The following is a 27492-nucleotide window of genomic DNA, read 5'->3' as shown; positions in this document are numbered from 1 at the left end:
CCTTGTCCACCTGAGTTGCCACCTCCAGGGAACTGTGGATCTCCACACCTAGATCCCTTTGTATGCTAATATTTCTAAGGGCTCTACCATTTACTGTATACTTTCCTTCTGCAGTAGAACTTACAAATTGCATCACCTCTCATTTGTCCGCGTTAAATCCTATCTGCCATCTTTCAGCCCAGGTCTCCAGCTGATTTATATCCTCCTGAATCCTCTGACAATCCTCCTCACTATCCGCTACTCCCCAAATTTTTGTATCATCTGCAAATTTACTAATCAGACCACCTACATTTTCCTCCAAATCATTTATATATATATTACAGAGGCCCCAGCACTGATCCTTGTGGAACACCGCATGTCACAGACCTCCAGTTAGAAAAGTATCCTTCCACTGCTACTTTCCGCTTTCTATGCCCAAGCCAGGTTTGTATCCATCTTACCAGCTCACCTCGGATCCTATATGACTTCACCTTCTGTATGAGCCTATCATGAGGAACCTTATTAAAGGCTTTACTAAAGTCCATGTATACAACATCTACTGCCATGCCCTGGTCAATTTTTCTTGTCACTTCCTCAAAGAACTTAATCAAGTTTGTAAGACACAGCCTCCCCTTCACAAAACCAAGCTGCCTATCGCTAATGAGGTGATGAAGGGGCAGCGCTCTGAAAGCTCGTGATTCCACATAAACCTGTTGGACTTTAACCTGGTGTTGTGAGACTTCTTACTGTGCTCACCTCCTTGTGGAATGTGTCTTTGCAATGAAGGTCTGGAGAGCGATGAAATGGTTTTTGTTGAGGTTCATCCCGAGCAGCTCCATGTCGCAGGACTCTGTGCTCTGCAGACTGTTCCCAGGGACGGGGACTCTGTGTCTATGGGCTGTTCCCAGGGACGGGGACACTGTGCTCTATGGGCTGTTCCCAGGGACGGGGACTCTGTGCTCCACAGGCTGTTCCCAGGGACGGGGACTCTGTGTCTATGGGTGTTCCCAGGGATGGGGACTCTGTGCTCCACAGGCTGTTCACAGGGATGGGGACTCTGTGCTCTATGGGCTGTTCCCAGGGACGCCTGTTCAGGTACACTGAGGGAGAATTTAGCACAGCCACTGCACCTAACCAGCACGTCTTTCGGACTGTAGGTGGGAACAACACAATTTGTCAGCGGGATATGTGGACAGGTGACCAAAACCTTGGTCAAAGAGGGAGGTTTTCAGCAACATCTTAAAGGGGAACGCAAGATAGAGGGGCAGAAGGGCTGAGGGAAGGAATTCCAGAGGTCAGGGCCAAGGCAACTGAAGGCACGGCCGCCAATGATGGAGCAATTAAAATCAAGGAATGCTCAAGAGGCCAGAATTGTAGAAGTGCAGAGACCTGAGAGGATGTGGGACATGAAAGTTTCAGATAGATGTGGGACAGAATCTTCTGGGTGGAATAGAACTTTCCGGATGGTTATGGAACAGGGGAACGTTCCAGATAGATTGGAATAGGAGGAAGCTCTGGATGGAACTGGAGGAGAAAGTTACGGGTGAACGTGATAAACAGAGGCCAGGATAAATCACTCAGTTATCGGAAATAATATTCTTGCACTGGTTTACTTTCACCAGAGAGAGCAGACTGATCCGTCTGAGACACGGCACCTCCCACAGTGCTGCATTCCCTTGGTACTGCCCTTCGGATAGTGCAGCACTCCCTCAAATCTGTCCCCCAGATAGCGCTGCACTCTCTCAGTACAACCCCTGCAAGACTGCAGCACTCCCTCCATATCAGTCCTCCCAACACTGCTGCACGTTTAGCTCAGTTGGCTGGATGGCTGGTTCATGTTGCAGAGTGACGCTAACAGTGTGATGCCAAATCCCATACCAGCTGAAGTCATTCGTGAAGGCCCCACCTACTCAACCTTGCCCCTCGCCTGAGGTGTGGTGATTCTCAGGTTAAATATCCGCCAGTCTATGGCCATCTGGGATCATAGCAATTTTACCTTTCACTCCCTCAGCACTGCCCGTATGACAGTGCAGCACTCCCTCAGCACTGATCCTCCGACAGTGCAGCACTCCCTCAGCACTGATCCTCCGACAGTGCAGCACTCCCTCAGCACTGATCCTCCGACAGTGCAGCACTCCCTCAGCACTGATCCTCCGACAGTGCAGCACTCCCTCAGCACTGCCCGTATGACAGTGCAGCATTGCTTCAGCACTATCCCTCCAACAGTGCTGCACGTTTAGCTCAGTTGGGTGGACGGCTGGTTTGTGATGCAGAGCAACGCTAACAGCATGGTGCCAATTCCCGTAGCGGCTGAGGTCATTCATGAAAACCCTGCCTTCTCAAATCTCTGACAATGCAGCACTCCGTCAGTACTGGCCATTCCGACTGTAGCAGCCCTCCCTCCTTACTGACCCTCTCACAGTGCAGCCCTCCCTCCGTACTGACCCTCCGACAGTGCAGCACTCCTTCAGTACTGACCCTCCAACAGTGCAGCACTCCTTCAGTACTGACCCTCTGATAGTGCAGCACTCCCTCAGTACTGCCCCTCTGACAGTGCAGCACTCCCTCAGTACTGACCCTCCGACAGTGCAGCACTTCCTCAGTACTGACCCTCTGACAGTGCAGCACTCCCTCAGTACTGACCCTCTGACAGTGCAGCGCTCCCTCAGTACTGACCCTCTGACAGTGCAGCGCTCCCTCAGTACTGACCCTCTGACAGTGCAGCGCTCCCTCAGTACTGACCCTCTGACAGTGCAGCACTCCCTCAGTACTGATCCTCTGACAGTGCGGCACTCCCTCTGCCAGCCAAATGATAACGATTGATCCCTCAGAGTCATTATCTTTCCATTGGTGAATCATTCTTCTGGTCAGCGCCTCCAGATTCTATGTTGGTGTGTATAAACAGAGCGGTGAGTGAGAGAGAGAGCGAATCTGTGCTTTAATGGAATTTAAACAAATACAAACATATTAGCTGCAATAGGTTTTGCTCGGAGAAGAATGAGCATGGGGAGGGGAAAGAAGGTTGCATTTCACTGAATAATGGGCAACATTGCCTTTATTTTGAGACAGAATTGTTTCCTTTAAGAAGCACCAACTTCCAGCATTCGATAAACCCCAGCATTACTATTACTGCAAATCTCACACCCGCCAGGCCAAAGGGGGCTTTTTACCACGACCCTGCCCTTGGACTTTTGTCCTAATCTTCTGCAGGTTAACCACAAACCCAGTGTCCCATTCAGTTAGCCGGGGTGGGGAGGTGCCCCGGGAATCCTGCACCCACTTAAGGACAGACTCAGGGTCAGGAGCCCATGCTTGTGGGACCTGACTTTACAGCCAGGTGAACACAGCACGAGCATTCAGCCAGTTAGCACACACAAGCGACTTTCTTCTGGCATGGGGCCATCACCTCGATTCCCAATGTGCACATTGAGCACACTGTGCTGCAGTCCACACTGTTTCCCTACACTCGCCCCCAGCTCACACTCTCACATTAGAAATACCTCAGGAGGGAACCTGTGAACAGGCAATGACTTAAACAGTTACTTGATTCTCAAACAGGGCAACATCATCCCCCGGGGAGGAGGGGGAGAGAATTGGGGTGGGATGGGATTGCTGTGGCAAGGTTAGCAGAGAAGGGGGGCGGGGGGGGTGGCTGAGGACACACAGTTTCCTCTTCTCAAATCCAAAGCATCATCGGCAAGTCGGTCGCTCCAGGGCAGTGCTGCCTCCCGCCTGATGTGTAACGCCGGGAGTGCGATGTTCAGTGTTCGATACTCAGGGAGCAAATCGAAACGGAAATACGAACCAGGAAACACTCGCCCGGCACGCGACTCCTCACCGCTTGGCACGCGTGGGAAATGAGCGGGACACATGTCTCCGGAGGCAAGGAAATGAGGAAAACCAGGATGTAACATTTCACTGAGGGGATGTGGAATGCACAAGATTGTAAAAGGATTAAAGCAAATTCTTTAAGTCAACACACATCTGTGCAAATTCATTCCCTGAAGTCATGGGCACCAATCGTTCCAGTACTTACTCACCAGATACAATCCGCATCTATAATCCTACTGTGGTTGAAGGGGAGAGACTGGAATGAGAATTTCTCATACCCACGAGTAACTATACTGAAATCCTACCAGCTCTATCAGTGCCAGCCTCTTCTCAGTCAGTGAAGCCATGTCTATGTCATATCGTCAATGATGGCGCACATGGCTGCATCTTTATCACTAACTTGCTCATTCTTCGACAAAGTCTCCACCTCGGTTTCCGCCTGCCCACAGGAGACCCGTTCGTCCACATCCATGGGCTCGGCCTTCACCTTGGCCAAGAGGCCCCCGGCCTCGGGCAGGTCGTCGGGCAGCGAGGACAGGCTGCTCTGGATCAGCTCCACCACCCGGTCCAGGTGCTTCTGGAAGCGCTCGGCCGTCTCCAGCCGCTGCCTCTTCTGCACCTCCATCATGACGCGCAGGGTCTCCCTGGCCTGGTGGGGGCGGTACTCGTTAATCAGGTGATGCATGTGAACAAAGAGGAGTTTGAGATCCTCCAGCTTCTCCTCCCGTTTGATGCTGCCGGGGCTTTTGATCAAGATGTCCAGGAGGTCCAGGAAATTCACCAGGATGGACATGTTGAGCTTCTTAAGCTCCTTCTTGTGGTCGAACTGCGAGGGGTGCAGCCTCTCAATGCCCTGGCCCTCCAGAGGGCGGATTATCAAATCGTCACACTGGAACTGGTTGCCGAACATGGTGTAGCTGTCCCTGATGGGAGGCGGGGGCTTAGGGGCAAAGCCTTTGCGGACATTGTCGTCGGTGTACTCCTTGTAGTACTGCGCCGGAGGCAGGGGCAACGCACTCACCTGCTGTGGCTCACCCATTGCACTCAAATGGAAGTGGAACTACAAGAAACAAAAAGTGGAATGAGCTGAAGGCTGTTGTTTCATTGCTTATCCTAGGCCAGGCTGACATTTCACTGTCCATCCCCTTGTGCAGAGAAGCAGGTGAATGTTTCCATTTTAAAATTCTGATCTTCACTTTTAAATTCCTCCTTGGCATTCCCCTTGTCTATTTCTGTAACCTCCTCCAGCCCTAAAAGATCTCTGCATTCCTCCAATTCGCGACTCTTTTCATCCCCAATTTTCACTGGTGGTCATACCTACCCTGAACTCTAAAATTTCCACCCTAAACCTGTGTTTCTCCTTTAAGATATTTCTTTAAATCTCTCGCTCACCGATTCAATATCTCTTTGTGTGGTTCAGTGTCAAATTCTGTCTGATAGCCTCTCCTATGTGCTGAGTTGTTTTAGGCACCATATAATTTTTATTTTTATTAGTGTCACAAGTAGGCTTACATTAATACTGCAATGAAGTTACTGTGAAAATCCCCTCGTCGCCACATTCCCGGTTACACTGAGAGAGAATTTAACATGGCCAATGCACCTAACCAGCACATCTTTCGGACTGTGGGAGGAGCACCCGGAGGAAACCCACGCAGACACGAGGAGAACGTGCAGACTCTGCACAGACAGTGACCCAAGCCAGAAATCGAACCCGGGTCCCTGGTGCTGTGAGGCAGCAATGCTAACTACTGTGCTGTCCTTCCATGTTGCAGTGTTGAGCTTTCCTCCTGAACCTCTGCCAGGTGTGCATGGCTCTGTTATTCTGTCTAGCGACTTTGAACCGAGTGACTTACTGGGTCACTGGAGTGGGTCAATCATACAAATGTGGAACAGAAATTATAACAGACTAATCTGCACAATGCAAAGTTTAAATCTCACCATGCAGCTTGAGAATTTGAATTGTTTAATAAAAATAATTGGATACCAGGAGCCGCTCAGTATGTAAGACTCCGAAGCTGTCAGGTTTTCAGAAAAATCCAACCGATTTCTTCGTCTATGCCCCTGTTACTTCCAGACTTTGACTATTTTACTGCGCTCCTGGCTGTCCTCCCAACTTGCATTCTCCAAAGACTCTGCTGCCCATGTCAGAACTCACTCCCAGTCTGGGTTCACACGTCACCTCCTGTGCTCTTTGACCTACACTGGCTCCTGGGCCACCAGTGCCTCATTAAGATTTTCATTCATAGAACATAGAACAGTGCAGCACAGAACAGGCCCTTCGGCCCACGATGTTGTGCCGAGCTTTATCTGAAACCAAGATCAAGCTATCCCACTCCCTATCATCCTGGTGTGCTCCATGTGCCTATCCAATAACCGCTTAAATGTTCCTAAGGTGTCTGACTCCACTATCACTGCAGGCAGTCCATTCCACACCCCAACCACTCTCTGCGTAAAGAACCTACCTCTGATATCCTTCCTATATCTCCCACCATGAACCCTAGTTATGCCCCCTTGTAATAGCTCCATCCACCCGAGGAAATAGTCTTTGAACGTTCACTCTATCTATCCCCTTCATCATTTTATAAACCTCTATTAAGTCTCCCCTCAGCCTCCTCCGCTCCAGAGAGAACAGCCCTAGCTCCCTCAACCTTTCCTCATAAGACCTACCCTCCAAACTAGGCAGCATCCTGGTAAATCTCCTCTGCACTCTTTCCAGTGCTTCCACATTCCTGCGTTCAAATCCCTCCTTCGGCCCGTCCCACCCCTCCCCACCCCATCTCTGTAATCTCCTCCAGCCTTGCAACTCTTGGAAACCTCTGCGCTCCTCAAATTCTGGCCTCTTGAACAGCCCCAGTTTTAATTCCATCGCTGTTGGTGGCCATGCCCTCAGTCCAAAGCCGGAACTAGCAGATTCTGGTGAAGGGGCAGCAATCTGAAACGTTAACTCTCTGTGTGTGCTGCCAGAACTGCTGAGTATCTCCAACATTCTCAACAAATGTATTTCAGACTTGCAGCATCCACAGAATTCTGCCTTTCTCCGATGCTCCAAATTCCCGTCCCTAAACCTCTCGCTTCTCCTTTAAGATGTCGCTTAAATCTCACTGTCCACATTTGTGGTCACCTAATACCTCCCCATGTGGCTCAGTGTTAATCTGTTTGATAATTAGTCCTGTGAAGCTCTTTGGAAGGTTTTCCTAATGCTGCAATAAATGCAAGTGATTATCGTTACGCCGATGAAGGGCAGGAAATGGGCATCCTTTCCAGTCTGGGCCCACGCTACTCCAGCCCACACTAATGTGTTAAGAGTCATTGAGTCATAGAGGTTTACAGCACGGAAACAGGCCCTTCGGCCCAACTTGTCAATGCCGCCCTTTTTTAAAACCACTAAGCTAGTCACAATTGCCCACATTTGGCCCATATCCCTCTGTACCCATCTTACCCATGTAACTGTCCAAATGCTTTTTAAAGGCGGCACGGTGGCATAGTGGTTAGCATAACTGCCTCACAATGCCAGGGACCCGGGTTCAATTCTGGCCTCGGGTCATAGAGGTTTACAGCATGGAAACAGGCCCTTCGGCCCAACTTGTCCATGTCACCCCTTTGGGACGGCACAGTGGCTAGCACTGCTGCCTCACAGCACCAGGGACCCGGGTTCAATTCCGGCCTCGGGTCACTGTCTGTGCGGAGTTTGTACATTCTCCCCGTGTCTGTGTGGGTGCTCCAGTTTCCTCCCACAGACCGAAGGTGTATGGGTTAGGTTGATTGGCCGTGATAAATTGACCCTCGTGTCAGGGGGATGAGCAGGGTAAATATGTGGGGTTACAGGAATAGGGCCTGGATGGGATTGTGGTCAGTGCACACTCGATGGGCCAAATGGTTGTCTTCTGCACTGTAGGGATTCTATGAAAAGACAAAATTGTACCGGCTTCTACTACTACCTCTGGCAGCTTGTTCCAGACCCTCTGTGTGAAAAAATTGCACCTCTGGACCCTTTTGTATCTCTCCCCTCTCACCTTAAACCTATGCCCTCTAGTTTTAGACTTCCCTACCTTTGGGAAAAGAAGTTGACTATCTAGCTGATCTGTGCCCCTCATTATTTTATAGACCGCTATAAGATCACCCCTTAGCCTTCTACGCTCCAGAGAAAAAAGTCCCAGTCTATCCAGCCTCTCCTTATAACTCAAAACATCACATCCTGGTAACATCCTAGTAAATCTTTTCTGCACTCTTTCTAGTTTAATAATATCCTTTCTCAGCCAAACATTAAAGTTAAAAGCCCCTATACAACATGGTTAAACTTCCCCAAACCCACACACGTTTAAATTGCAACCCACCCCAAACCCAGACAGTGGGACTGAGTTCCTCAGATGGGGGGGGATTATTATAGTCCACCTCCTAATCACCCCCCAATAGAGGAATTAAACCAACTCCTTTCCCCCTGTGGGGAATAACTGTCACCACACACAGATTTACACCCCCCCCCCCCCCCCCGCCCCCCAACCCCCCAAGACAAGACAAGGTGGCTCAAACCCACTGTGCCCAGACTGGGGTATAAGATGCCCCACCTGAGGGAGGACAAATTGCCCCCACAGACAGGGGAACAAACCCTGCCAAATACAGGAGGGTTAATAACCTCCCCACATCAAAGATAGGGAGGGGTATTAACCCCCCACCCAGACCCAGAATCATAGAATCCTACAGTGCAGAAAGAGGCCATTCGGCCCATCGGGTCTGCACCAACCACAATCCCACCCAGGCCCTATACACATATCCCTACATATATACCCACTAACCCCTCTAACCCATGCATCCCGGGACACTACAGGGCAATTTAGTATGGCCAATCAACCTAGCCCGCACATCTTTGGACTGTGGGAGGAAACCGGAGCACCTGGAGGAAACCCACGCAGACACAGGGAGAATGTGCAAACTCCACACAGACAGCGACCCGAGCCGGGATTCGAACCCAGGTCCCTGGAGCTGTGAAGCAGCAGCGGGCGGCACAGTAGCACAGTGGTTAGCACCCAGACCCAAGGGACAATTATCCCCCCCACACCCAGACCCATGGGGCAATTACCCCCCCCCACCCCAAGACCCATGGGGCAATTATCACCCCCCCAAGACCCAAGGGGCAATTATTCACCCCCAGACCCAAGGGGCAATTATCCCCCCCCAGACCCAAGGGGCAATTATTCCCCCTCAGACCCAAGGGGCAATTATTCCCCCTCAGACCCAAGGGGAAATTATCCCCCCCCCAGACCCAAGGGGCAATTATCCCCCCCCCCAGAACCAAGGGGCAATTATCCCCCCCCCCCCAGAACCCATGGGGCAATTATCCCCCCCCAAGACCCATGGGGCAATTATCCCCCCCCCAAGACCAAGGGGCAATTATCCCCCCTCCAAGACCCATGGGGCAATTATCCCCCCCCCAAGACCAAGGGGCAATTATCCCCCCTCCAAGACCCATGGGGCAATTATCCCCCCCCCCCAGAACCAAGGGGCAATTATCTACCCCCCCCCCCCCCCAGAACCCATGAGGCAATTATCTACCCCCCCCCCCAGAACCCATGGGGCAATTATCCCCCCCCCCAAGACCCATGGGGCAATTATCCCCCCCCCCCAAGACCAAGGGGCAATTATCCCCCCCCCCCAAGACCAAGGGGCAATTATCCCCCCCCCCCAAGACCAAGGGGCAATTATCCCCCCCCCCCAAGACGAAGGGGCAATTATCCCCCCCCCCCAAGACCAAGGGGCAATTACCCACCCCGAGACCCATGGGGCAATTGTCCCCCCAGACGGGAGCGGACATGAACCCGGGGATGTCGCGGTGATTTTCCCCGCGACAGTGAGCTCCGGCCCGGGAGCGTCCCCTGGACTTGGAACGGGTAATAAAAACTGAAACCCAATGCTCAGGCCCCCGGCCCCATGTCCAGGTCCCGGACCCCCAGGCCCAGGCCCAGCCCCGGGCCAGGGCCACATCCTCGGCCTCTCCTACTCACCGCGCCGCCGAAGCCTGGCTCCAGATATCCTGCCCTCCTATTGGCCGTCAGGTACGTGATTGACCGCCCGCTGCAGCACCCGATTGGACAGGAGCCCTGCCAATCACAGTATCGTCATAGATCCCGCCCACAGGCTGAGGGGGCGGGACTATGGTGCGGACATGCGCACTGGATACCACACAACTCTTAAAGGCACAGCTTCCAAAGATCACATTTGATTTTGATTTGATTTAATTTAATTTGATTTGATTTATTATTGTCACATGTATTAGTGTACAGTGAAAAGTATTGTTTCTTGCGCACTATACTGACAAAGCATACCGTTCATAGAGAAATATACAAGAGAGTGCAGAATATAGTGTTGCAGTCAGAGCTAGAAACATAAAAGATAGGAGCAGGAGGAGGCTATTTGGCCCTTCGAGCCTGCTCCGCATTCATCATGATCATGGTTGATCGTCCAACTCAATAGCTTAATCCTGCTTTCTCCCCATAACTTCTTCACCTCTTCCTAGGGTGTAGAGAGAGATCAACTTCGACATTCAATGGTGTAACCATCACTGAATCCCCCACTGTCAACATCCTTGGGGCTACCATTGACCAGAAACTCAACTGGACTCACCACATAAACACAGTGGCTACAAGAGCTGGGGATACTATGGCTGGGGTTACTGCGGCGAGTAACTCACCTCCTGACTCCCCAAAGCCTGCCCACCATCTACAAGACACATCATAGAAATCATCATAGAATCATAGAATCCCTACAGTGCAGAAGGAGGCCATTCGGCCCATCGAGTCTGCACCGACCACAATCCCACCCAGGCCCTACCCCCACATATTTACCCACTAATCCCTCTAACCTACACATCTCAGGACTCGAAGGGGCAATTTTTAACCTGGCCAATCAACCTAACCCGCACATCTTTGGACTGTGGGAGGAAACCGGAGCACCCGGAGGAAACCCACGCAGACATAAGAACATAAGAACATAAGAAATAGGAGCAGGAGTAGGCCATCTAGCCCCTCGAGCCTGCCCCGCCATTCAATAAGATCATGGCTGATCTGACGTGGATCAGTACCACTTACCCGCCTGATCCCCATAACCCTTAATTCCCTTACCGCTCAGGAATCCATCCATCCGCGCTTTAAACATATTCAGCGAGGTAGCCTCCACCACCTCAGTGGGCAGAGAATTCCAGAGATTCACCACCCTCTGAGAGAAGAAGTTCCTCCTCAACTCTGTCTTAAACCGACCCCCCTTTATTTTGAGGCTGTGTCCTCTAGTTTTAACTTCCCTACTAAGTGGAAAGAATCTCTCCGCCTCCACCCTATCCAGCCCCCGCATTATCTTATAAGTCTCCATAAGATCCCCCCTCATCCTTCTAAACTCCAACGAGTACAAACCCAATCTCCTCAGCCTCTCCTCATAATCCAAACCCCTCATCTCCGGTATCAACCTGGTGAACCTTCTCTGCACTCCCTCCAATGCCAATATATCCTTCCTCATATAAGGGGACCAATACTGCACACAGTATTCCAGCTGCGGCCTCACCAATGCCCTGTACAGGTGCATCAAGACATCCCTGCTTTTATATTCTATCCCCCTCGCAATATAGGCCAACATCCCATTTGCCTTCTTGATCACCTGTTGTACCTGCAGACTGGGCTTTTGCGTCTCATGCACAAGGACCCCCAGGTCCCTTTGCACGGTAGCATGTTTTAATTTGTTTCCATTGAGATAGTAATCCCATTTGTTATTATTTCCTCCAAAGTGTATAACCTCGCATTTATCAACGTTATACTCCATTTGCCATATCCTCGCCCACTCACTCAGCCTGTCCAAATCTCTCTGCAGATCTTCTCCGTCCTCCACACGATTCACTTTTCCACTTATCTTTGTATCGTCTGCAAACTTCGTTACCCTACACTCCGTCCCCTCCTCCAGATCATCTATATAAATGGTAAATAGTTGCGGCCCGAGTACCGATCCCTGCGGCACGCCACTAGTTACCTTCCTCCAACCGGAAAAACACCCATTTATTCCGACTCTTTGCTTCCTGTCGGATAGCCAGTCCCCAATCCACTTTAACACACTACCCCCAACTCCGTGTGCCCTAATCTTCTTCAGCAGCCTTTTATGGGGCACCTTATCAAACGCCTTTTGGAAATCCAAAAACACCGCATCCACCGGTTCTCCTCCATCAACCGCCCTAGTCACATCTTCATAAAAATCCAACATGTTCGTCAAGCACGACTTTCCTCTCATGAATCCATGCTGCGTCTGATTGATCGAACCATTTCTATCCAGATGCCCTGCTATCTCCTCTTTAATAATGGATTCCAGCATTTTCCCTACTACAGACGTTAAGCTGACCGGCCTATAGTTACCCGCCTTTTGTCTCCTTCCTTTTTTAAACAGCGGCGTAACATTAGCCGTTTTCCAATCAACCGGCACTACCCCAGAATGCAACGAGTTTTGATAAATAATCACTAACGCATCCACTATTACCTCTGACATTTCTTTCAATACCCTGGGATGCATTCCATCCGGACCCGGGGACTTGTCCACCTTCAGTCCCATTAGTCTACCCAGCACTGCCTCTCTGGTAACATTAATCGTATTAAGTATTTCTCCTGCTGCCAACCCTCTATCGTTAATATTTGGCAAACTATTTGTGTCCTCCACCATGAAGACCGACACAAAAAACTTATTTAAAGACTCAGCCATATCCTCATTTCCCACTATTAACTCCCCCCTCTCGTCCTCCAAGGGTCCAACATTCACTCTAGCCACTCTATTCCTTTTTATATATTTATAAAAACTTTTACTATCATTTTTTATATTAATTGCTAGCCTAGCTTCATAGTCTATCCTTCCTTTCTTTATCGCTTTCTTAGTCTCTCTTTGTTGTTTCTTAAATTTTTCCCAATCACTTGTTTCTCCACTATTTTTGGCCACTCTGTACGCAGCTGTTTTTATTTTAATACTCTCCTTTATTTCCTTTGTTATCCACGGCTGGTTCTCCCTTTTCTTACAATCCTTGTTTTTTGCTGGAATATATTTTTGCTGAGAACTGACACGAGGAGAATGTGCAAACTCCACACAGACAGTGACCCGAGCTGGGAATCGAACCCAGGACCCTGGAGCTGTGAAGCAGCAGTGCTAACCACTGTGCTACCGTGCCGCCCCTGCTAACCACTGTGCTACCGTGCCGCCCCTGCTAACCACTGTGCTACCGTGCCACACAAGTCAGGAGTGTGATGGAATACTCCCCACTTGCCTGGATGGGTGCAGTTCCAACAACAGTCAAGAAGCTCAACACCATCCAGGACAAAGCAGTCCACTTGATAGGCACCCCATCCACAAACATCCACTCCCTCCACCACCGACACTCAGTAGCAGCAGTGTGTGCTATCTACAAGATGCACTGCTGCAATTCACCAAAGATCCTTGGACAGCATCTTCCAAAAGTACAACCACTTCCATCTAGAAGGGCAAGGGCAGCAGATACATGGGAGCACACCACCTGCAAGTTCCCCTCCAAGCCACTCACTGTCCTGACTTGGAAATATATCGCCGTTTCTTCACAGTTGTTGGGTCAAAATCCTGGAATTCTCTCCCTAACAGCATTGGGAGTCAACCCACAGAACGTGGACTGCAGCGATTCAAGAAGGCAGCTCACCACCACCTTCTCAAGGACAATTAGGGATGGGCAATAAATGCTGGCCAGCCAGCGACGCCCATGTCCCACGAATGAATAAAAAATAGGTAGGTCCATTCAAAAGTCCCTGTAAATACTGACACACTCCCCGGGGACCCCCTGTAAATACTGACACACTCCCGGGGACCCCCTGTAAATATTGACACACTCCCCATGGACCCACCTGTAAATACTGGCACACTCCCCATGGACTCCCCTGTAAATACTGACACACTCCCCAGGGACCCTCTGTAAATACTGACACACTCCCGGGGACCCCCTGTAAATACTGACACACTCCCCATGGACCCACCTGTAAATACTGGCACACTCCCCATGGACCCACCTGTAAATACTGGCACACTCCCCATGGACTCCCCTGTAAATACTGACACACTCCCCAGGGACCCTCTGTAAATACTGACACACTCCCTGGGGACCCCCTGTAAATACTGACACACTCTCCGGGGACCCTGTATAAATACTGACGCACTCCCCGGGGACCCACCTGTAAATACTGGCACACTCCCCATGGACTCCCCTGTAAATACTGACACACTCCCCGGGGACCCCCTGTAAATACTGACACACTCCCTGGGGACCCCGTGTATATACTGATTCCTCGGGTTGGGTGTGATTGAATTTTCTATCAATAACCCCACAGCAAACTCAAGTTTGAATGTATTGAAAAATGGCTGGTTTATTGACACACATTCAATCTGCAAACGGAGGGTCACATCAGTGCCTCCACACTCAGATAGCAGAGAGGGGAAGAGTAATTGCAGAGACTGCAGAGAAAAAAAAATATTGGTTCACGTGAATTCCAGAATCCACAATCAATGTCCAATGAGGTATTCATTCCTTCATGGTGGGTCGAAAACCAATGCTGGATAATTAACTTTTCCAGTGGCATTGACTTCCTGTGGTGAGATAGGCACTCGAAGATGAATCAGTCTATAGGTGATGGCGCAGGGGCCTGGTATTCCACCTGCGCACAGCTCATCATCTGTGGTTAGATTGTAAACAGTAGATTGATCTATGCAGTTCAACAAGGCAATATTCCTTATTCCAGGAGCCAGAGACCTATGTCATGTGACCTCTCACCCAGGTTTTGACAAAGGATGTGTACCCACCATCTGGCAAGACTGTTAAATATCTCAGCCATTGGGAACTGAAAGGAATTTTGTGGGGCCTTTTTTCTTAGCAGTCGATCCATCCCCGTCTGGCCAGCCTGGGTTAGTAAATGTCGATGGCCTTTGCATAGCTCTCTTTGAAATTGGGTTGTAAGGTCCACAGGGGTCAGGAGAGACTGTTCAGAGATAATGAGCTGCAAGTTATCCTGAAACTGACAAACAGTTTCTTCTGCTTGGGGGAGACAGCCATACATCGGTTTGGCCATTTTAAAGTTCTCTGTTGAGTTTTAAAGTTTAGAAATAGCGATGATCATATCCATATATATTTTATAAAAAATACCATGTGAGGTCTTCGTCCCTCACAACTGACATACTCCCCAAGATTGGCTGATGCTATTGCAGGGACCCAGCATGGACAAAATGGGCTGAATGGCCTCTTCTGTTTCGTAACCATTCTATATTAGTGCTTTATCTTTTATCTCAGTTTGACCCTCTCTCGGGATGAATCTGTCACTTTAAGAATAGCCCCAGTACAGGCGGCCACAGACACACAGCCTATTTCATTCTGTATGTACAATGAATGGAGGGAGGGAAGTAAACTTTTACTAAACTGGGCAGGGTTACTGTGAGTGTGTCTTTAATTTTGTTTATGGATTTGAGCACGCACCCAGGGATCAGTCCCAGCAGCGGGTTGACTAGTAGACATTCCTGCCAACAAGACTTCACCCAAATCACCATCATCGAAAAGGCTTCACAGCCACTGACGTATTTTTGAAGTGCTTTCACTGTTGTAATGTAGAAAAGGTGGCAGGAAATTTTCCCTGCTGCCGTCAGCCTTTTGAATGGACCTACCTCACACTAAGTTGATCTTTCTCTACACCCTAGCTATGACTGTAACACTATATTCTGCACTCTCTCCTTTCCTTCTTCCCTATGTACTCTATGAACAGTATGCTTTGTCTGTATAGCGCGCAAGAAACAATACTTTTTACTGTATCCCAATACATGTGAACGAGGCCCAGTGCATCACACAAACCAGCCTCCCATCCATCGGCTCTGTCGACCCTTCGCGCTGCCTCGGAAAAGCAACCAACATAATGAAGGACCCCACGCACCCCGGGCATTCTCTCTTCCACCTTCTTCCGTCAGGAAAAAGATATAAAAGTCTGAGGTCATGTACCAACCGACTCAACAACAGCTTCTTCCCTGCTGCTGTCAGACGTTTGAATGGACCTACCTCGCATTAAGTTGATCTATCTCTACACCCTAGCTATGACTGTAACACTGCATTCTGCACTCTCTCCTTTCCTTCTCTATGAACGGTATGCTGTGTCTCTATAGCTCGCAAGAAACAATACTTTTCACTGTATACCAATACATGTGACAATAATAGAACATAGAACATTACAGCGCAGTACAGGCCCTTCGGCCCTCGATGTTGCGCCGACCTGCGAAACCAATCTAAAGCCCATCTAACCTACACTATTCCAATATCATATAAATCAAATCAATAAGTGCACAGCAAGATCCCAGCAACAGTAATGTGACAATAGCCTTGTAAATACTTTTAAAAATGATCTTATTTTAGCGATGTTGGTTGGGGGGTAAATGTTGGGCTCAGGTCACCGGTGAGAAAAAGGTGCCTGGGTGTGGTTAGGACAGCATGGACAAGATGGGCCAAATGGCCCTTTCTGTGGTGTATTGTCTCTATGGTTCTAACTCCACTTGCTCTTTTGGTGGTGCTGTACAATGTTCTACCTGCAGGGGGCAGGCAATAGGCTCTAAAAATTTACTAAATATTAAAAAACATTAAATTTAACATCCCTTTCCTTTAATGGAACATGATTAGTGTTTGTGACTTTTATTTTTTTTTACTCAGGATCAAATACCTATCATTCTGTGAAATATAAACTATTATACAGCAATAGATAATAATTGAACAAAAGAATCTCAGCAGTTCCAGCACTGTAACCTGACTAATTCACAATTGCTGAAGGTTTATTTAATCAGGAATGTAGCAATGGGCTTTTCATTGAGCCGGAAATGATTGAGGGAATTCAGGATTAATTAAACTGGTGCAAAATGTTTATCGCTGCGAGCAGGGTTCGAACCTGCGCGGGGAGACCCCATTGGATTTCAAGTCCAACGCCTTAACCACTCGGCCATCACAGCACACGAGCGGTAGCCGGCATCGGCTTTACATCCGCGCACAGGCGGGGCGGGGCTGGAACTGCCATGGGCGGAGCTGAGTCTGTGAGTGACAGGTCGCAGGAAAGAAGGGGGAGAGGGGCGGAGCTGAGTCTTTGACGAACAGTTCCCCAGAAAAGGGAGGGCGGGGCCAGAACCTTGATTGACAGGGTCGGGGAGCGCGGGGCGAAGGGGCGGGGCTTACCCTTTGATCGACAGGGTCGGGGAGATAGGGAGGGGCGGGGCTCAACCTTTGATTGACAGGGCCGGGGAGAATAGGGAGAGGGGCGGGGCTTGGGGTGTGATTGACATGGCACAGGGGGCGTGTCCTGGTAACTCGAAGAAAACAGTAAGAAGTTGAACAACACCAGGTTAAAGTCCAACAGGTTTATTTGGTAGCAAAAGCCACACAAGCTTTCGGAGCTCTTAGCCCCTTCTTCAGGTGAGTGGGAATTCTGTTCACAAACAGAGCATATAAAGACACAGACTCAATTTACATGAATAATGGTTGGAATGCGAATACTTACAACTAATCAAGTCATAGAAATCATAGAAATCATAGAAACCCTACAGTGCAGAAGGAGACCATTCGGCCCATCGAGTCTGCACCGACCACAATCCCACCCAGGCCCTACCCCCCACATATTTACCCGCTAATCCCTCTAACCTACGCATCTCAGGGGCAATTTTAACCTGGCCAATCAACCTAACCCGCACATCTTTGGACTGTGGGAGGAAACCGGAGCACCCGGAGGAAACCCACGCAAACACGAGGAGAATGTGCAAACTCCACACAGACAGTGACCCGAGCCGGGAATCGAACCCGGGACACTGGAGCTGTGAAGCAGCAGTGCTAACCACTGTGCTACCGTGCCGCCGAATGGCCTCCTTCTGCACTGTAGGGTTTCTATGATTTCTATTAGAAACACCTAAACTCCCACTTAGTCCCATTTACCAGCACTTGGCCCACAGCCTTGAATGTTATGATGTGCCAAGTGCTCATCCAAGTACTTCTTAAAGAACGTGAGGCAACCTGCCTCCACCACCCTCCCAGGCAGCGCATTCCAGACTGTACCACCCTCTGGATAAAAAAGATTTTCCTCGCATCTCCCCTCACCTTGAACTCTATGTACTCTACGAACAGTATGTTTTGTCTGTACAGCTCGCAAGAAACAATACTGTATCCCAATACATGTGACAATAATGAATCAATTAAAATTAAAATTGAATGGCGGAGCAGGGCTGAATGACCTTCTCCTGTTCCTATTTCTTTTGGTCGCATGTTATGAATTATGATTACTTGTTTTACTTCCTCATCATCAATATAATGGTTTTTGAATAAACCAGTAACCTTCCTATATCTGTAACCATCGGAGGTCCAAAGATACTTTTCAAAGCACGGTTTGTCATATTATGTTTTATACAGCTCCTACAAAGTGCCTTGTGATGGTTTAATTTTTTTGCAGTGTTATAGAAATATAAGTTGTTGTTCTATTCAATCTTGTCAGAAGGACCGACAATTTGTTATTATACAGCACCGTTAACTTTGCAAAAACCTTCCAAGGCATTCCAGGGGCCGTCAGTCAGACAAAACTTGACACTGAGCCACGAGTGAGGAGTTGCTCAGAGCGGCGGAGAGTTTTAGAGAGGGAATTTCAAGAGCTGTGAGCCTGCGGGAAGCCAGAGGCACAGCCGCCAATGGATGGCAGAGTGTTTAAAATGAAGGATGCTCAAAAGACTGGAATTGAGATTGTGTAGATTTTACAGGGCTGGAGACGGGTTCAGGGGTGGGTGGAGACAATCACGCCATAAATGTGCAACAATCCCCGTTATTTGAAAGTTAACATCAGAAAATCAGAAATAGGAGGGGGGGAAAAAGGCCATTCGGCCCTTCAAGTCTGCTCCATCATTCAATAAGATCATGGTTGATCTGACTGTGGCCTTAACTCCAATTTCCCACTTGCCCCCATCCCCCCCCCCCCCCCATCTGACCCTTGACCCTTCCCTCCCTTGTCGGTTAAATCGATCTAACTCAGCCTTGAATATATTCAGCCACCCAGCCTGCCCCACACTCTGGGGTACAGAATTACAAAGATGGATGACCTCTCAAGAAGAAATTCCTCCTCATCTCTGCAAGGCCCCTCATTTTGAAACTGTACTTTACAGTTACAGATCCCCAATGAGGGGAACCACCCTCTCAGCATCCACGCTCTCAAGTCCCCTCCGATTCTTCAACTCTGCGACACTGCCTTCAGAGTGAAAGTTGTAAATAAAAGCTGGAAACTCTGTTTCCTCTCACCCGATTGATTTTTCATTGTCTCCTTCCTGTTGGAAAGAGACTCCTTTCTGAGCAGTTGATTTTCCTGATAAGGTTTTATTCCCAACAGTAAAACTGCCCAATCCATATCAAATTCTTCATTGATTGGTGATAAGTTGCACAATGCATTTTATTTGTTGCACAGGACAGCAGAATAGAATTGAATGGAAACAGAATGTCCCAAAACTCTTTAGTCACTGCAGGACTTTGAAAGTGCGGTCACTGTTACAATATTTAGTTTAGTTTGAAAAGTTTATTTATTAGTGTCACCAGTAGGCTTACATTAACACTGCAATGAAGTTACTGTGAAAATCCCCGAATCACCACATTCCGGCACCTTTTTGGGTACAGGGTGGCACGGTGCCTCACGCCGCCAGGGACCCAGGTTTGATTCCCGGCTTGGGTCACTGTCTGTGTGGAGTCTGCACATTCTCCCCGTGTCTGCGTGGGTTTCCTCTGGATGCTCCGGTTTCCTCCCACAGTCCGAAAGATGTGCAGGTTAGGTGCATTGGCCGTGCTAAATTCTCCCTCAGTGTACCCGAACAGGTGCTGGAGTGTGACGACTAGGAGATTTTCACGGTAACTTCATTGCAATGTTAATATAAGCCCACTTGTGACACTAATAAATAAACTTTTACTTTACTGAGGGAGAATTTAGCATGGCCAATGCACCTAACCAGCACGTCTTTCGGACTGTGAGAGAAAACCGGAGCATCCAGAGGAAACCCACGCAGACACGGGGAGAATGTGCAGACTCCACACAGACAGTGACCCAAGCCAGGAATTGAACCCGGGTCCTGGCCCTGTGAGGCAGCAGTGCTAACCACTGTGCCGCCGTGCCCCACCCAGCAGGTGTTGCAGCAGCCAATTTACACACAGCAACATCCCACAAATAACATTGTTACCCTGACCAGATAATGATGTCAATTAGGGGATAAATATTGTCATGGGGATCCCACCTGGGAAGGCAGATAAGGCCTCAGAGTAACATCTAGAAGGCGGTTTCGTTGACCATGCAGCCTTCCCTCAGGACTGCCCCTCCAACAGTACAGTACTCTCTCAATACTATCCCTCCTATAGTTCAGCAACCCCTCAGTACAGCCCCTACAACAGTGCAGCACTCCCTCAGCACTGATAGTGCAGTGCTGCCTAAATACTGCCTCTCCAAGAGTACAGTTTCCTCAGTACTGTCCTTATGACAGTAAATACTCCATCAATACAGCCCCTCTAACAGTCCAACACTTCCTCAATATTAGCCCCACCCCAACAATGCAGCACTCCCTCAGTACCACCCCACCAGCAGTGCAGCATTCTCTCAGTACTCTCCCTCAAGCAGCGCACTCAACCACAAGAACTCCCACAGAGGGGGTTAATGTAAACGGCCTTGATTTCTCCTCTCACTATCCATCTGTAAACAGAAAGGTGTTTAGATTTGCTTCCCCCTTTATTAATGGTGGTGTGCCCAACCTCCCCGCAGTATTGATGTGATCCCAATTTTTATCAATAACCCCACAGGAAACTCAATACAGGATAAACTCAGAGGGTTACTTTATTTGCACACGCTCAAAAAGAGGGAGATTCACAGCACCTGTGCAATCAAACAGTAAAAGAGGGATGGAAAAAGAACAATGTACAGAATAAAGACCACGGAAAAAATTATTATTGCTTCATGTAAATTCAGAGTGCAGATTTAAACTCTAATGGTGTATTCCTTCACACAGGTGGGCAGGTTGAAAACCAATGCTGGATAATTCACTTTTCCAGTAGTGATGAATTCCACAATTAGATAGGCAAGCAGGGATGAATCAGCCTTGTAGACAATGGCACAAAACTGTAACTTTACTTTATAAAGTAGAACTTTTATAGTTTGGGACCAGATATTGATCTGGGCACAGCCCCTTTTCTGTGTTGCTGCTCGATAGATGGAAAAATGGCAGCCTGAGCTACCTCAGTCCCATGAGGCAATATTACTGGTTCCACTAGCTAGGGATTAATGCCACATGACTCCCATCTCTCCACACTGGCTTTCACAAAGGATGTGTATTCCTTTGTCTGGGTTCCGGAGATAGCTAATGTTCTAACCATTAAGTCTTAGTGGGAGGCTGTAGGGTCCTTTGTCCTAGCAGATGAAGGCAGTTGGCCAGGTCTGGCTTACGAAAAATAGATGACCTTTGTATAGTTCCCTTTGAATTTGGTCTCTGCAGCACATAGGAGGTCATCAGGGTCTCGTCAGAAATAACGAGATGTCAGTTTCTGAAAGGCTATGATATTAAATCTTATTGCTTGAGGATCACAGACAGATAAAGCTGCCGCCATTTTAAAATAGGTCCTTTTTAATGTTTGAAATTAGCCTCAAGGATATCAAGGTATAATTTATAAATATATAAAGTGTGAGGTCTTAGCCCCTGACAAACATTAATACCCTTCTCTCAGATGGGTTCAAGAAGTGCTGCACTGTCAGAGGGTCAGTACTGAGGGAGTGCTGCACTGGCAGAGGGGCAGTACAGAGGGAGTGCTGCACTGTCAGAAGGTCAGTACAGAGGGAATGCCGCACTGTCAGAGAGACAGTACTGAGGGAGTGTTGCACTGTCAGAGGGTCAGTACAGAGGGAGTGCTGCACTGTCAGAGAGACAGTACTGAGGGAGTGCTGCACTGGCAGAGAGACAGTACTGAGGGAGTGCTGCACTGGCAGAGGGGCAGTACAGAGGGAGTGCTGCACTGTCAGAGAGACAGTACTGAGGGAGTGCTGCACTGGCAGAGAGACAGTACTGAGGGAGTGCTGCACTGGCAGAGAGACAGTACTGAGGGAGTGCTGCACTGGCAGAGGGGCAGTACAGAGGGAGTGCTGCACTGTCAGAAGGTCAGTACAGAGGGAATGCCGCACTGTCAGAGAGACAGTACTGAGGGAGTGCTGCACTGTCAGAGGGTCAGTACAGAGGGAGGGCTGCACTGTCAGAGAGACAGTACTGAGGGAGTGCTGCACTGGCAGACGGGCAGTACTGAGGGAGTGCTGCACTGTCAGAGGGACAATACTGAGGGAATGCTGCACTGTCAGAGGGTCAGTACTGAGCGAGTTCTGCACTGTCAGAGGGTCAGCACTTAGGGAGTTCCGCACTGTCAGAGGGTCAGTACTGAGGGAGTGCTGCACTTTCAGAGGGGCAGTACTGAGGGAGTGCTGCACTGTCAGAGGGACAGTACTGAAGGAGTGCTGCACTGTCAGAGAGTCAGCACTGAGGGAGTTCCGCACTGTCAGAGGGTCAGTACTGACGGAGTGCTGCACTTTCAGAGGGGCAGTACTGAGGGAGTGCTGCACTGTCAGAGGAACAGTACTGAGGCAGTGCTGCACTGTCAGAGGGTCAGTACTGAGGGAGTGCTGCTCTGTCAGAGGGACAGTACTGAGGGAGCGCTGCACTGTCAGAGAGTCAGCACTGAGGGAGTTCCGCACTGTCAGAGGGTCAGTACTGAGGGAGTGCTGCACTGTCAGAGGGTCAGCACTGAGGGAGTGCTGCACAGTCGGAGAGGCAGAACTGAGAGAGTGCTGCACTGTCAGTGGGTCAGTACTGAGGGAGTGCAGCACTGTCAGAGGGTCAGTACTGGGGGAGTGCTGCACTGTCAGAGGGTCAGTACTGAAGGAGTGCTGCACTGTCAGAGAGTCAGTACTGAGGGAGTGCTGCACTGTCAGAGGGACAATACTGAGGGAGTTCCGCACTGTCAGAGGGTCAGTACTGACGGAGTGCTGCACTTTCAGAGGGGCAGTACTGAGGGAGTGCTGCACTGTCAGAGGAACAGTACTGAGGCAGTGCTGCACTGTCAGAGGGTCAGGACTGAGGGAGTGCTGCTCTGTCAGAGGGACAGTACTGAGGGAGCGCTGCACTGTCAGAGAGTCAGCACTGAGGGAGTTCCGCACTGTCAGAGGGTCAGTACTGAGGGAGTGCTGCACTCCCTCAGTACTACTCCTCTGACAGTGCAGCACTCCCTCAGTACTGAAACTCTGACAGAGGGTCAGTACTGAGGGAGTGCTGCACTGTCAGAGGGTCAGTACTGAGGGAGTACTGCACTGTCAGAGGGTCAGTACTGAGGGAGTGCTGCACTGTCAGAGAGACAGTACTGAGGGAGTGCTGCACTGTCAGGGTCAGTACTGAGGGAGTGCTGCACTGTCAGAGGGTCAGTACTGAGGGAGTGCTGCACTGTCAGAGGGTCAGTACTGAGGGAGTGCTGCACTGTCAGAGAGTCAGTACTGAGGGAGTGCTGCACTGTCAGAGGGACAATACTAAGGGAATGCTGCACTGTCAGAGGGACAGTACTGAGGGAATGCTGCACGGTCAGAGGGTCAGTACTGAGGGAATGCTGCACTGTCAGAGGGTCAGTACTGAGGGAGTGCTGCACTGTCAGAGAGACAGTACTGAGGGAGTGCTGCACTGTCAGGGTCAGTACTGAGGGAGTGCTGCACTGTCAGAGGGTCAGTACTGAGGGAGTGCTGCACTGTCAGAGGGTCAGTACTGAGGGTGTGCTGCACTGTCAGAGAGACAGTACTGAGGGAGTACTGCACTGTCAGAGGGTCAGTACTGAGGGAGTACTGCACTGTCAGAGGGTCAGTACTGAGGGAGTGCTGCACTGTCAGAGAGACAGTACTGAGGGAGTGCTGCACTGTCAGGGTCAGTACTGAGGGAGTGCTGCACTGTCAGAGGGTCAGTACTGAGGGAGTGCTGCACTGTCAGAGGGTCAGTACTGAGGGAGTGCTGCACTGTCAGAGGGTCAGTACTGAGGGAGTGCTGCACTGTCAGAGGGTCAGTACTGAGGGAGTGCTGCACTGTCAGAGGGTCAGTACTGAGGGAGTGCTGCACTGTCAGAGAGACAGTACTGAGGGAGTGCTGCACTGTCAGAGGGTCAGTACTGAGGGAGTGCTGCACTGTCAGAGGGTCAGTACTGAGGGAGTACTGCACTGTCAGAGGGTCAGTACTGAGGGAGTACTGCACTGTCAGAGGGTCAGTACTGAGGGAGTGCTGCACTGTCAGGGTCAGTACTGAGGGAGTGCTGCACTGTCAGAGGGTCAGTACTGAGGGAGTGCTGCACTGTCAGAGGGTCAGTACTGAGGGAGTGCTGCACTGTCAGAGGGTCAGTACTGAGGGAGTGCTGCACTGTCAGAGGGTCAGTACTGAGGGAGTGCTGCACTGTCAGAGGGTCAGTACTGAGGGAGTGCTGCACTGTCAGAGAGACAGTACTGAGGGAGTGCTGCACTGTCAGAGGGTCAGTACTGAGGGAGTGCTGCACTGTCAGAGGGTCAGTACTGAGGGAGTGCTGCACTGTCAGAGGGTCAGTACTGAGGGAGTGCTGCACTGTCAGAGGGTCAGTACTGAGGGAGTGCTGCACTGTCAGAGGGTCAGTACTGAGGGAGTGCTGCACTGTCAGAGAGACAGTACTGAGGGAGTGCTGCACTGTCAGGGTCAGTACTGAGGGAGTGCTGCACTGTCAGAGGGTCAGTACTGAGGGAGTACTGCACTGTCAGAGGGTCAGTACTGAGGGAGTGCTGCACTGTCAGAGAGACAGTACTGAGGGAGTGCTGCACTGTCAGGGTCAGTACTGAGGGAGTGCTGCACTGTCAGAGGGTCAGTACTGAGGGAGTGCTGCACTGTCAGAGAGTCAGTACTGAGGGAGTGCTGCACTGGCAGAGGGGCAGTACTGAGGGAGTGCTGCACTGTCAGAGGGTCAGTACTGAGGGAATGCCGCACTGTCAGAGAGACAGTACTGAGGGAGTGCTGCACTGTCAGAGAGACAGTACTGAGGGAGTGCTGCACTGGCAGAGGGGCAGTACAGAGGGAGTGCTGCACTGTCAGAAGGTCAGTACAGAGGGAATGCCGCACTGTCAGAGAGACAGTACTGAGGGAGTGCTGCACTGTCAGAGGGTCAGTACAGAGGGAGGGCCGCACTGTCAGAGAGACAGTACTGAGGGAGTGCTGCACTGGCAGACGGGCATTACTGAGGGAGTGCTGCACTGTCAGAGGGACAATACTGAGGGAGTGCTGCACTGTCAGAGGGTCAGTACTGAGCGAGTACTGCACTGTCAGAGGGTCAGCACTTAGGGAGTTCCGCACTGTCAGAGGGTCAGTACTGAGGGAGTGCTGCACTGTCAGAGGATCAGTACTGAGGGAATGCTGCACTGTCAGAGGGTCAGTATTGAAGGAGTGCTGCACTGTCAGAGAGTCAGCACTGAGGGAGTTCCGCACTGTCAGAGGGTCAGTACTGACGGAGTGCTGCACTTTCAGAGGGGCAGTACTGAGGGAGTGCTGCACTGTCAGAGGAACAGTACTGAGGCAGTGCTGCACTGTCAGAGGGTCAGTACTGAGGGAGTGCTGCTCTGTCAGAGGGACAGTACTGAGGGAGCGCTGCACTGTCAGAGAGTCAGCACTGAGGGAGTTCCGCACTGTCAGAGGGTCAGTACTGAGGGAGTGCTGCACTGTCAGAGGGTCAGCACTGAGGGAGTGCTGCACAGTCGGAGAGGCAGAACTGAGAGAGTGCTGCACTGTCAGTGGGTCAGTACTGAGGGAGTGCAGCACTGTCAGAGGGTCAGTACTGAGGGAGTGCTGCACTGTCAGAGGGTCAGTACTGAGGGAGTGCTGCACTGTCAGAGGGACAATACTGAGGGAGTTCCGCACTGTCAGAGGGTCAGTACTGACGGAGTGCTGCACTTTCAGAGGGGCAGTACTGAGGGAGTGCTGCACTGTCAGAGGAACAGTACTGAGGCAGTGCTGCACTGTCAGAGGGTCAGTACTGAGGGAGTGCTGCTCTGTCAGAGGGGCAGTACTGAGGGAGCGCTGCACTGTCAGAGGGTCAGCACTGAGGGAGTGCTGCACAGTCGGAGAGGCAGAACTGAGAGAGTGCTGCACTGTCAGTGGGTCAGTACTGAGGGAGTGCTCCACTCCCTCAGTACTACTCCTCTGACAGTGCAGCACTCCCTCAGTACTGAAACTCTGACAGAGGGTCAGTACTGAGGGAGTGCTGCACTGTCAGAGGGTCAGTCCTGAGGGAGTACTGCACTGTCAGAGGGTCAGTACTGAGGGAGTGCTGCACTGTCAGAGAGACAGTACTGAGGGAGTGCTGCACTGTCAGAGGGTCAGTACTGAGGGAGTGCTGCACTGTCAGAGGGTCAGTACTGAGGGAGTGCTGCACTGTCAGAGAGTCAGTACTGAGGGAGTGCTGCACTGTCAGAGGGACAATACTGAGGGAATGCTGCACTGTCAGAGGGTCAGTACTGAGGGAGTGCTGCACTGTCAGAGAGACAGTACTGAGGGAGTGCTGCACTGTCAGGGTCAGTACTGAGGGAGTGCTGCACTGTCAGAGGGTCAGTACTGAGGGAGTGCTGCACTGTCAGAGAGACAGTACTGAGGGAGTGCTGCACTGTCAGAGGGTCAGTACTGAGGGAGTGCTGAACTGTCAGAGAGTCAGTACTGAGGGAGTGCTGCACTGTCAGAGGGGCAGTACTGAGGGAGTGCTGCACTGTCAGAGAGACAGTACTGAGGGAGTGCTGCACTGTCAGGGTCAGTACTGAGGGAGTGCTGCACTGTCAGAGGGTCAGTACTGAGGGAGTGCTGCACTGTCAGAGGGTCAGTACTGAGGGAGTGCTGCACTGTCAGAGAGTCAGTACTGAGGGAGTGCTGCACTGGCAGAGGGGCAGTACAGAGGGAGTGCTGCACTGTCAGAGGGGCAGTACAGAGGGAATGCCGCACTGTCAGAGAGACAGTACTGAGGGAGTGCTGCACTGTTAGAGAGACAGTACTGAGGGAGTGCTGCACTGGCAGAGGGGCAGTACTGAGGGAATGCCGCACTGTCAGAGAGACAGTACAGAGGGAGTGCTGCACTGTCAGAAGGTCAGTACAGAGGGAATGCCGCACTGTCAGAGAGACAGTACTGAGGGAGTGCTGCACTGTCAGAGGGTCAGTACAGAGGGAGGGCCGCACTGTCAGAGAGACAGTACTGAGGGAGTGCTGCACTGGCAGACGGGCATTACTGAGGGAGTGCTGCACTGTCAGAGGGACAATACTGAGGGAATGCTGCACTGTCAGAGGGTCAGTCCTGAGCGAGTTCTGCACTGTCAGAGGGTCAGCACTTAGGGAGTTCCGCACTGTCAGAGGGTCAGTACTGAGGGAGTGCTGCACTGTCAGAGGGACAGTACTGAAGGAATGCTGCACTGTCAGAGAGTCAGCACTGAGGGAGTTCCGCACTGTCAGAGGGTCAGTACTGACGGAGTGCTGCACTTTCAGAGGGGCAGTACTGAGGGAGTGCTGCACTGTCAGAGGAACAGTACTGAGGCAGTGCTGCACTGTCAGGGTCAGTACTGAGGGAGTGCTGCA

At 50.5% G+C, this 27492-nt stretch overlaps 1 protein-coding gene and 1 non-coding gene across 6 annotated transcripts; both read right to left on the bottom strand.

Moving 5' to 3' along the window:
- Window positions 1-2900: 2900 nt before the first annotated feature.
- Window positions 2901-9849, bottom strand: med7 (mediator complex subunit 7). Of its 5 annotated transcripts, none has more exons than XM_078231812.1 (2): window positions 9810-9849; window positions 2901-4870 (listed from the first exon to the last, which is right to left on the bottom strand). In XM_078231812.1, the coding sequence occupies exon 2, from the start codon at window positions 4847-4849 to the stop codon at window positions 4160-4162; it is 690 nt and encodes a 229-aa protein (XP_078087938.1). In that variant the 5' UTR covers window positions 4850-4870; window positions 9810-9849; the 3' UTR covers window positions 2901-4159. The 5 variants fall into 5 exon arrangements, with proteins under 5 accessions (XP_078087938.1, XP_078087936.1, XP_078087940.1 ...); XM_078231810.1 differs by having other exon boundaries at window positions 9575-9818; XM_078231814.1 differs by lacking the exon at window positions 9810-9849 and adding an exon at window positions 9624-9796.
- Window positions 9850-16730: 6881 nt separating this feature from the next.
- Window positions 16731-16812, bottom strand: trnas-uga (transfer RNA serine (anticodon UGA)). The gene has a single exon. It is a non-coding gene; the product is annotated as a tRNA-Ser (tRNA).
- Between the last annotated feature and the right edge of the window lie 10680 nt (window positions 16813-27492).

Source organism: Mustelus asterias, chromosome 16, assembly GCF_964213995.1.
Source record: "Mustelus asterias chromosome 16, sMusAst1.hap1.1, whole genome shotgun sequence".
Classification (NCBI taxonomy): Eukaryota; Metazoa; Chordata; class Chondrichthyes; order Carcharhiniformes; family Triakidae; genus Mustelus; species Mustelus asterias.
Note: the sequence above shows the minus strand (reverse complement) of the source record. Positions and strands in the feature narration are given on the sequence as shown.

Coding starts and splice junctions, on each gene's coding strand:
- med7 (XM_078231810.1), bottom strand. CDS start 9,619: ATGTCCGCTCCCGTCTGGGGGGACAATTGCCCCATGGGTCTCGGG. Junction 4,871..9,574: donor ATTGCCCCATGGGTCTCGGG/GTGGGTAATTGC, acceptor TGTTTCTTGTAG/TTCCACTTCCATTTGAGTGC.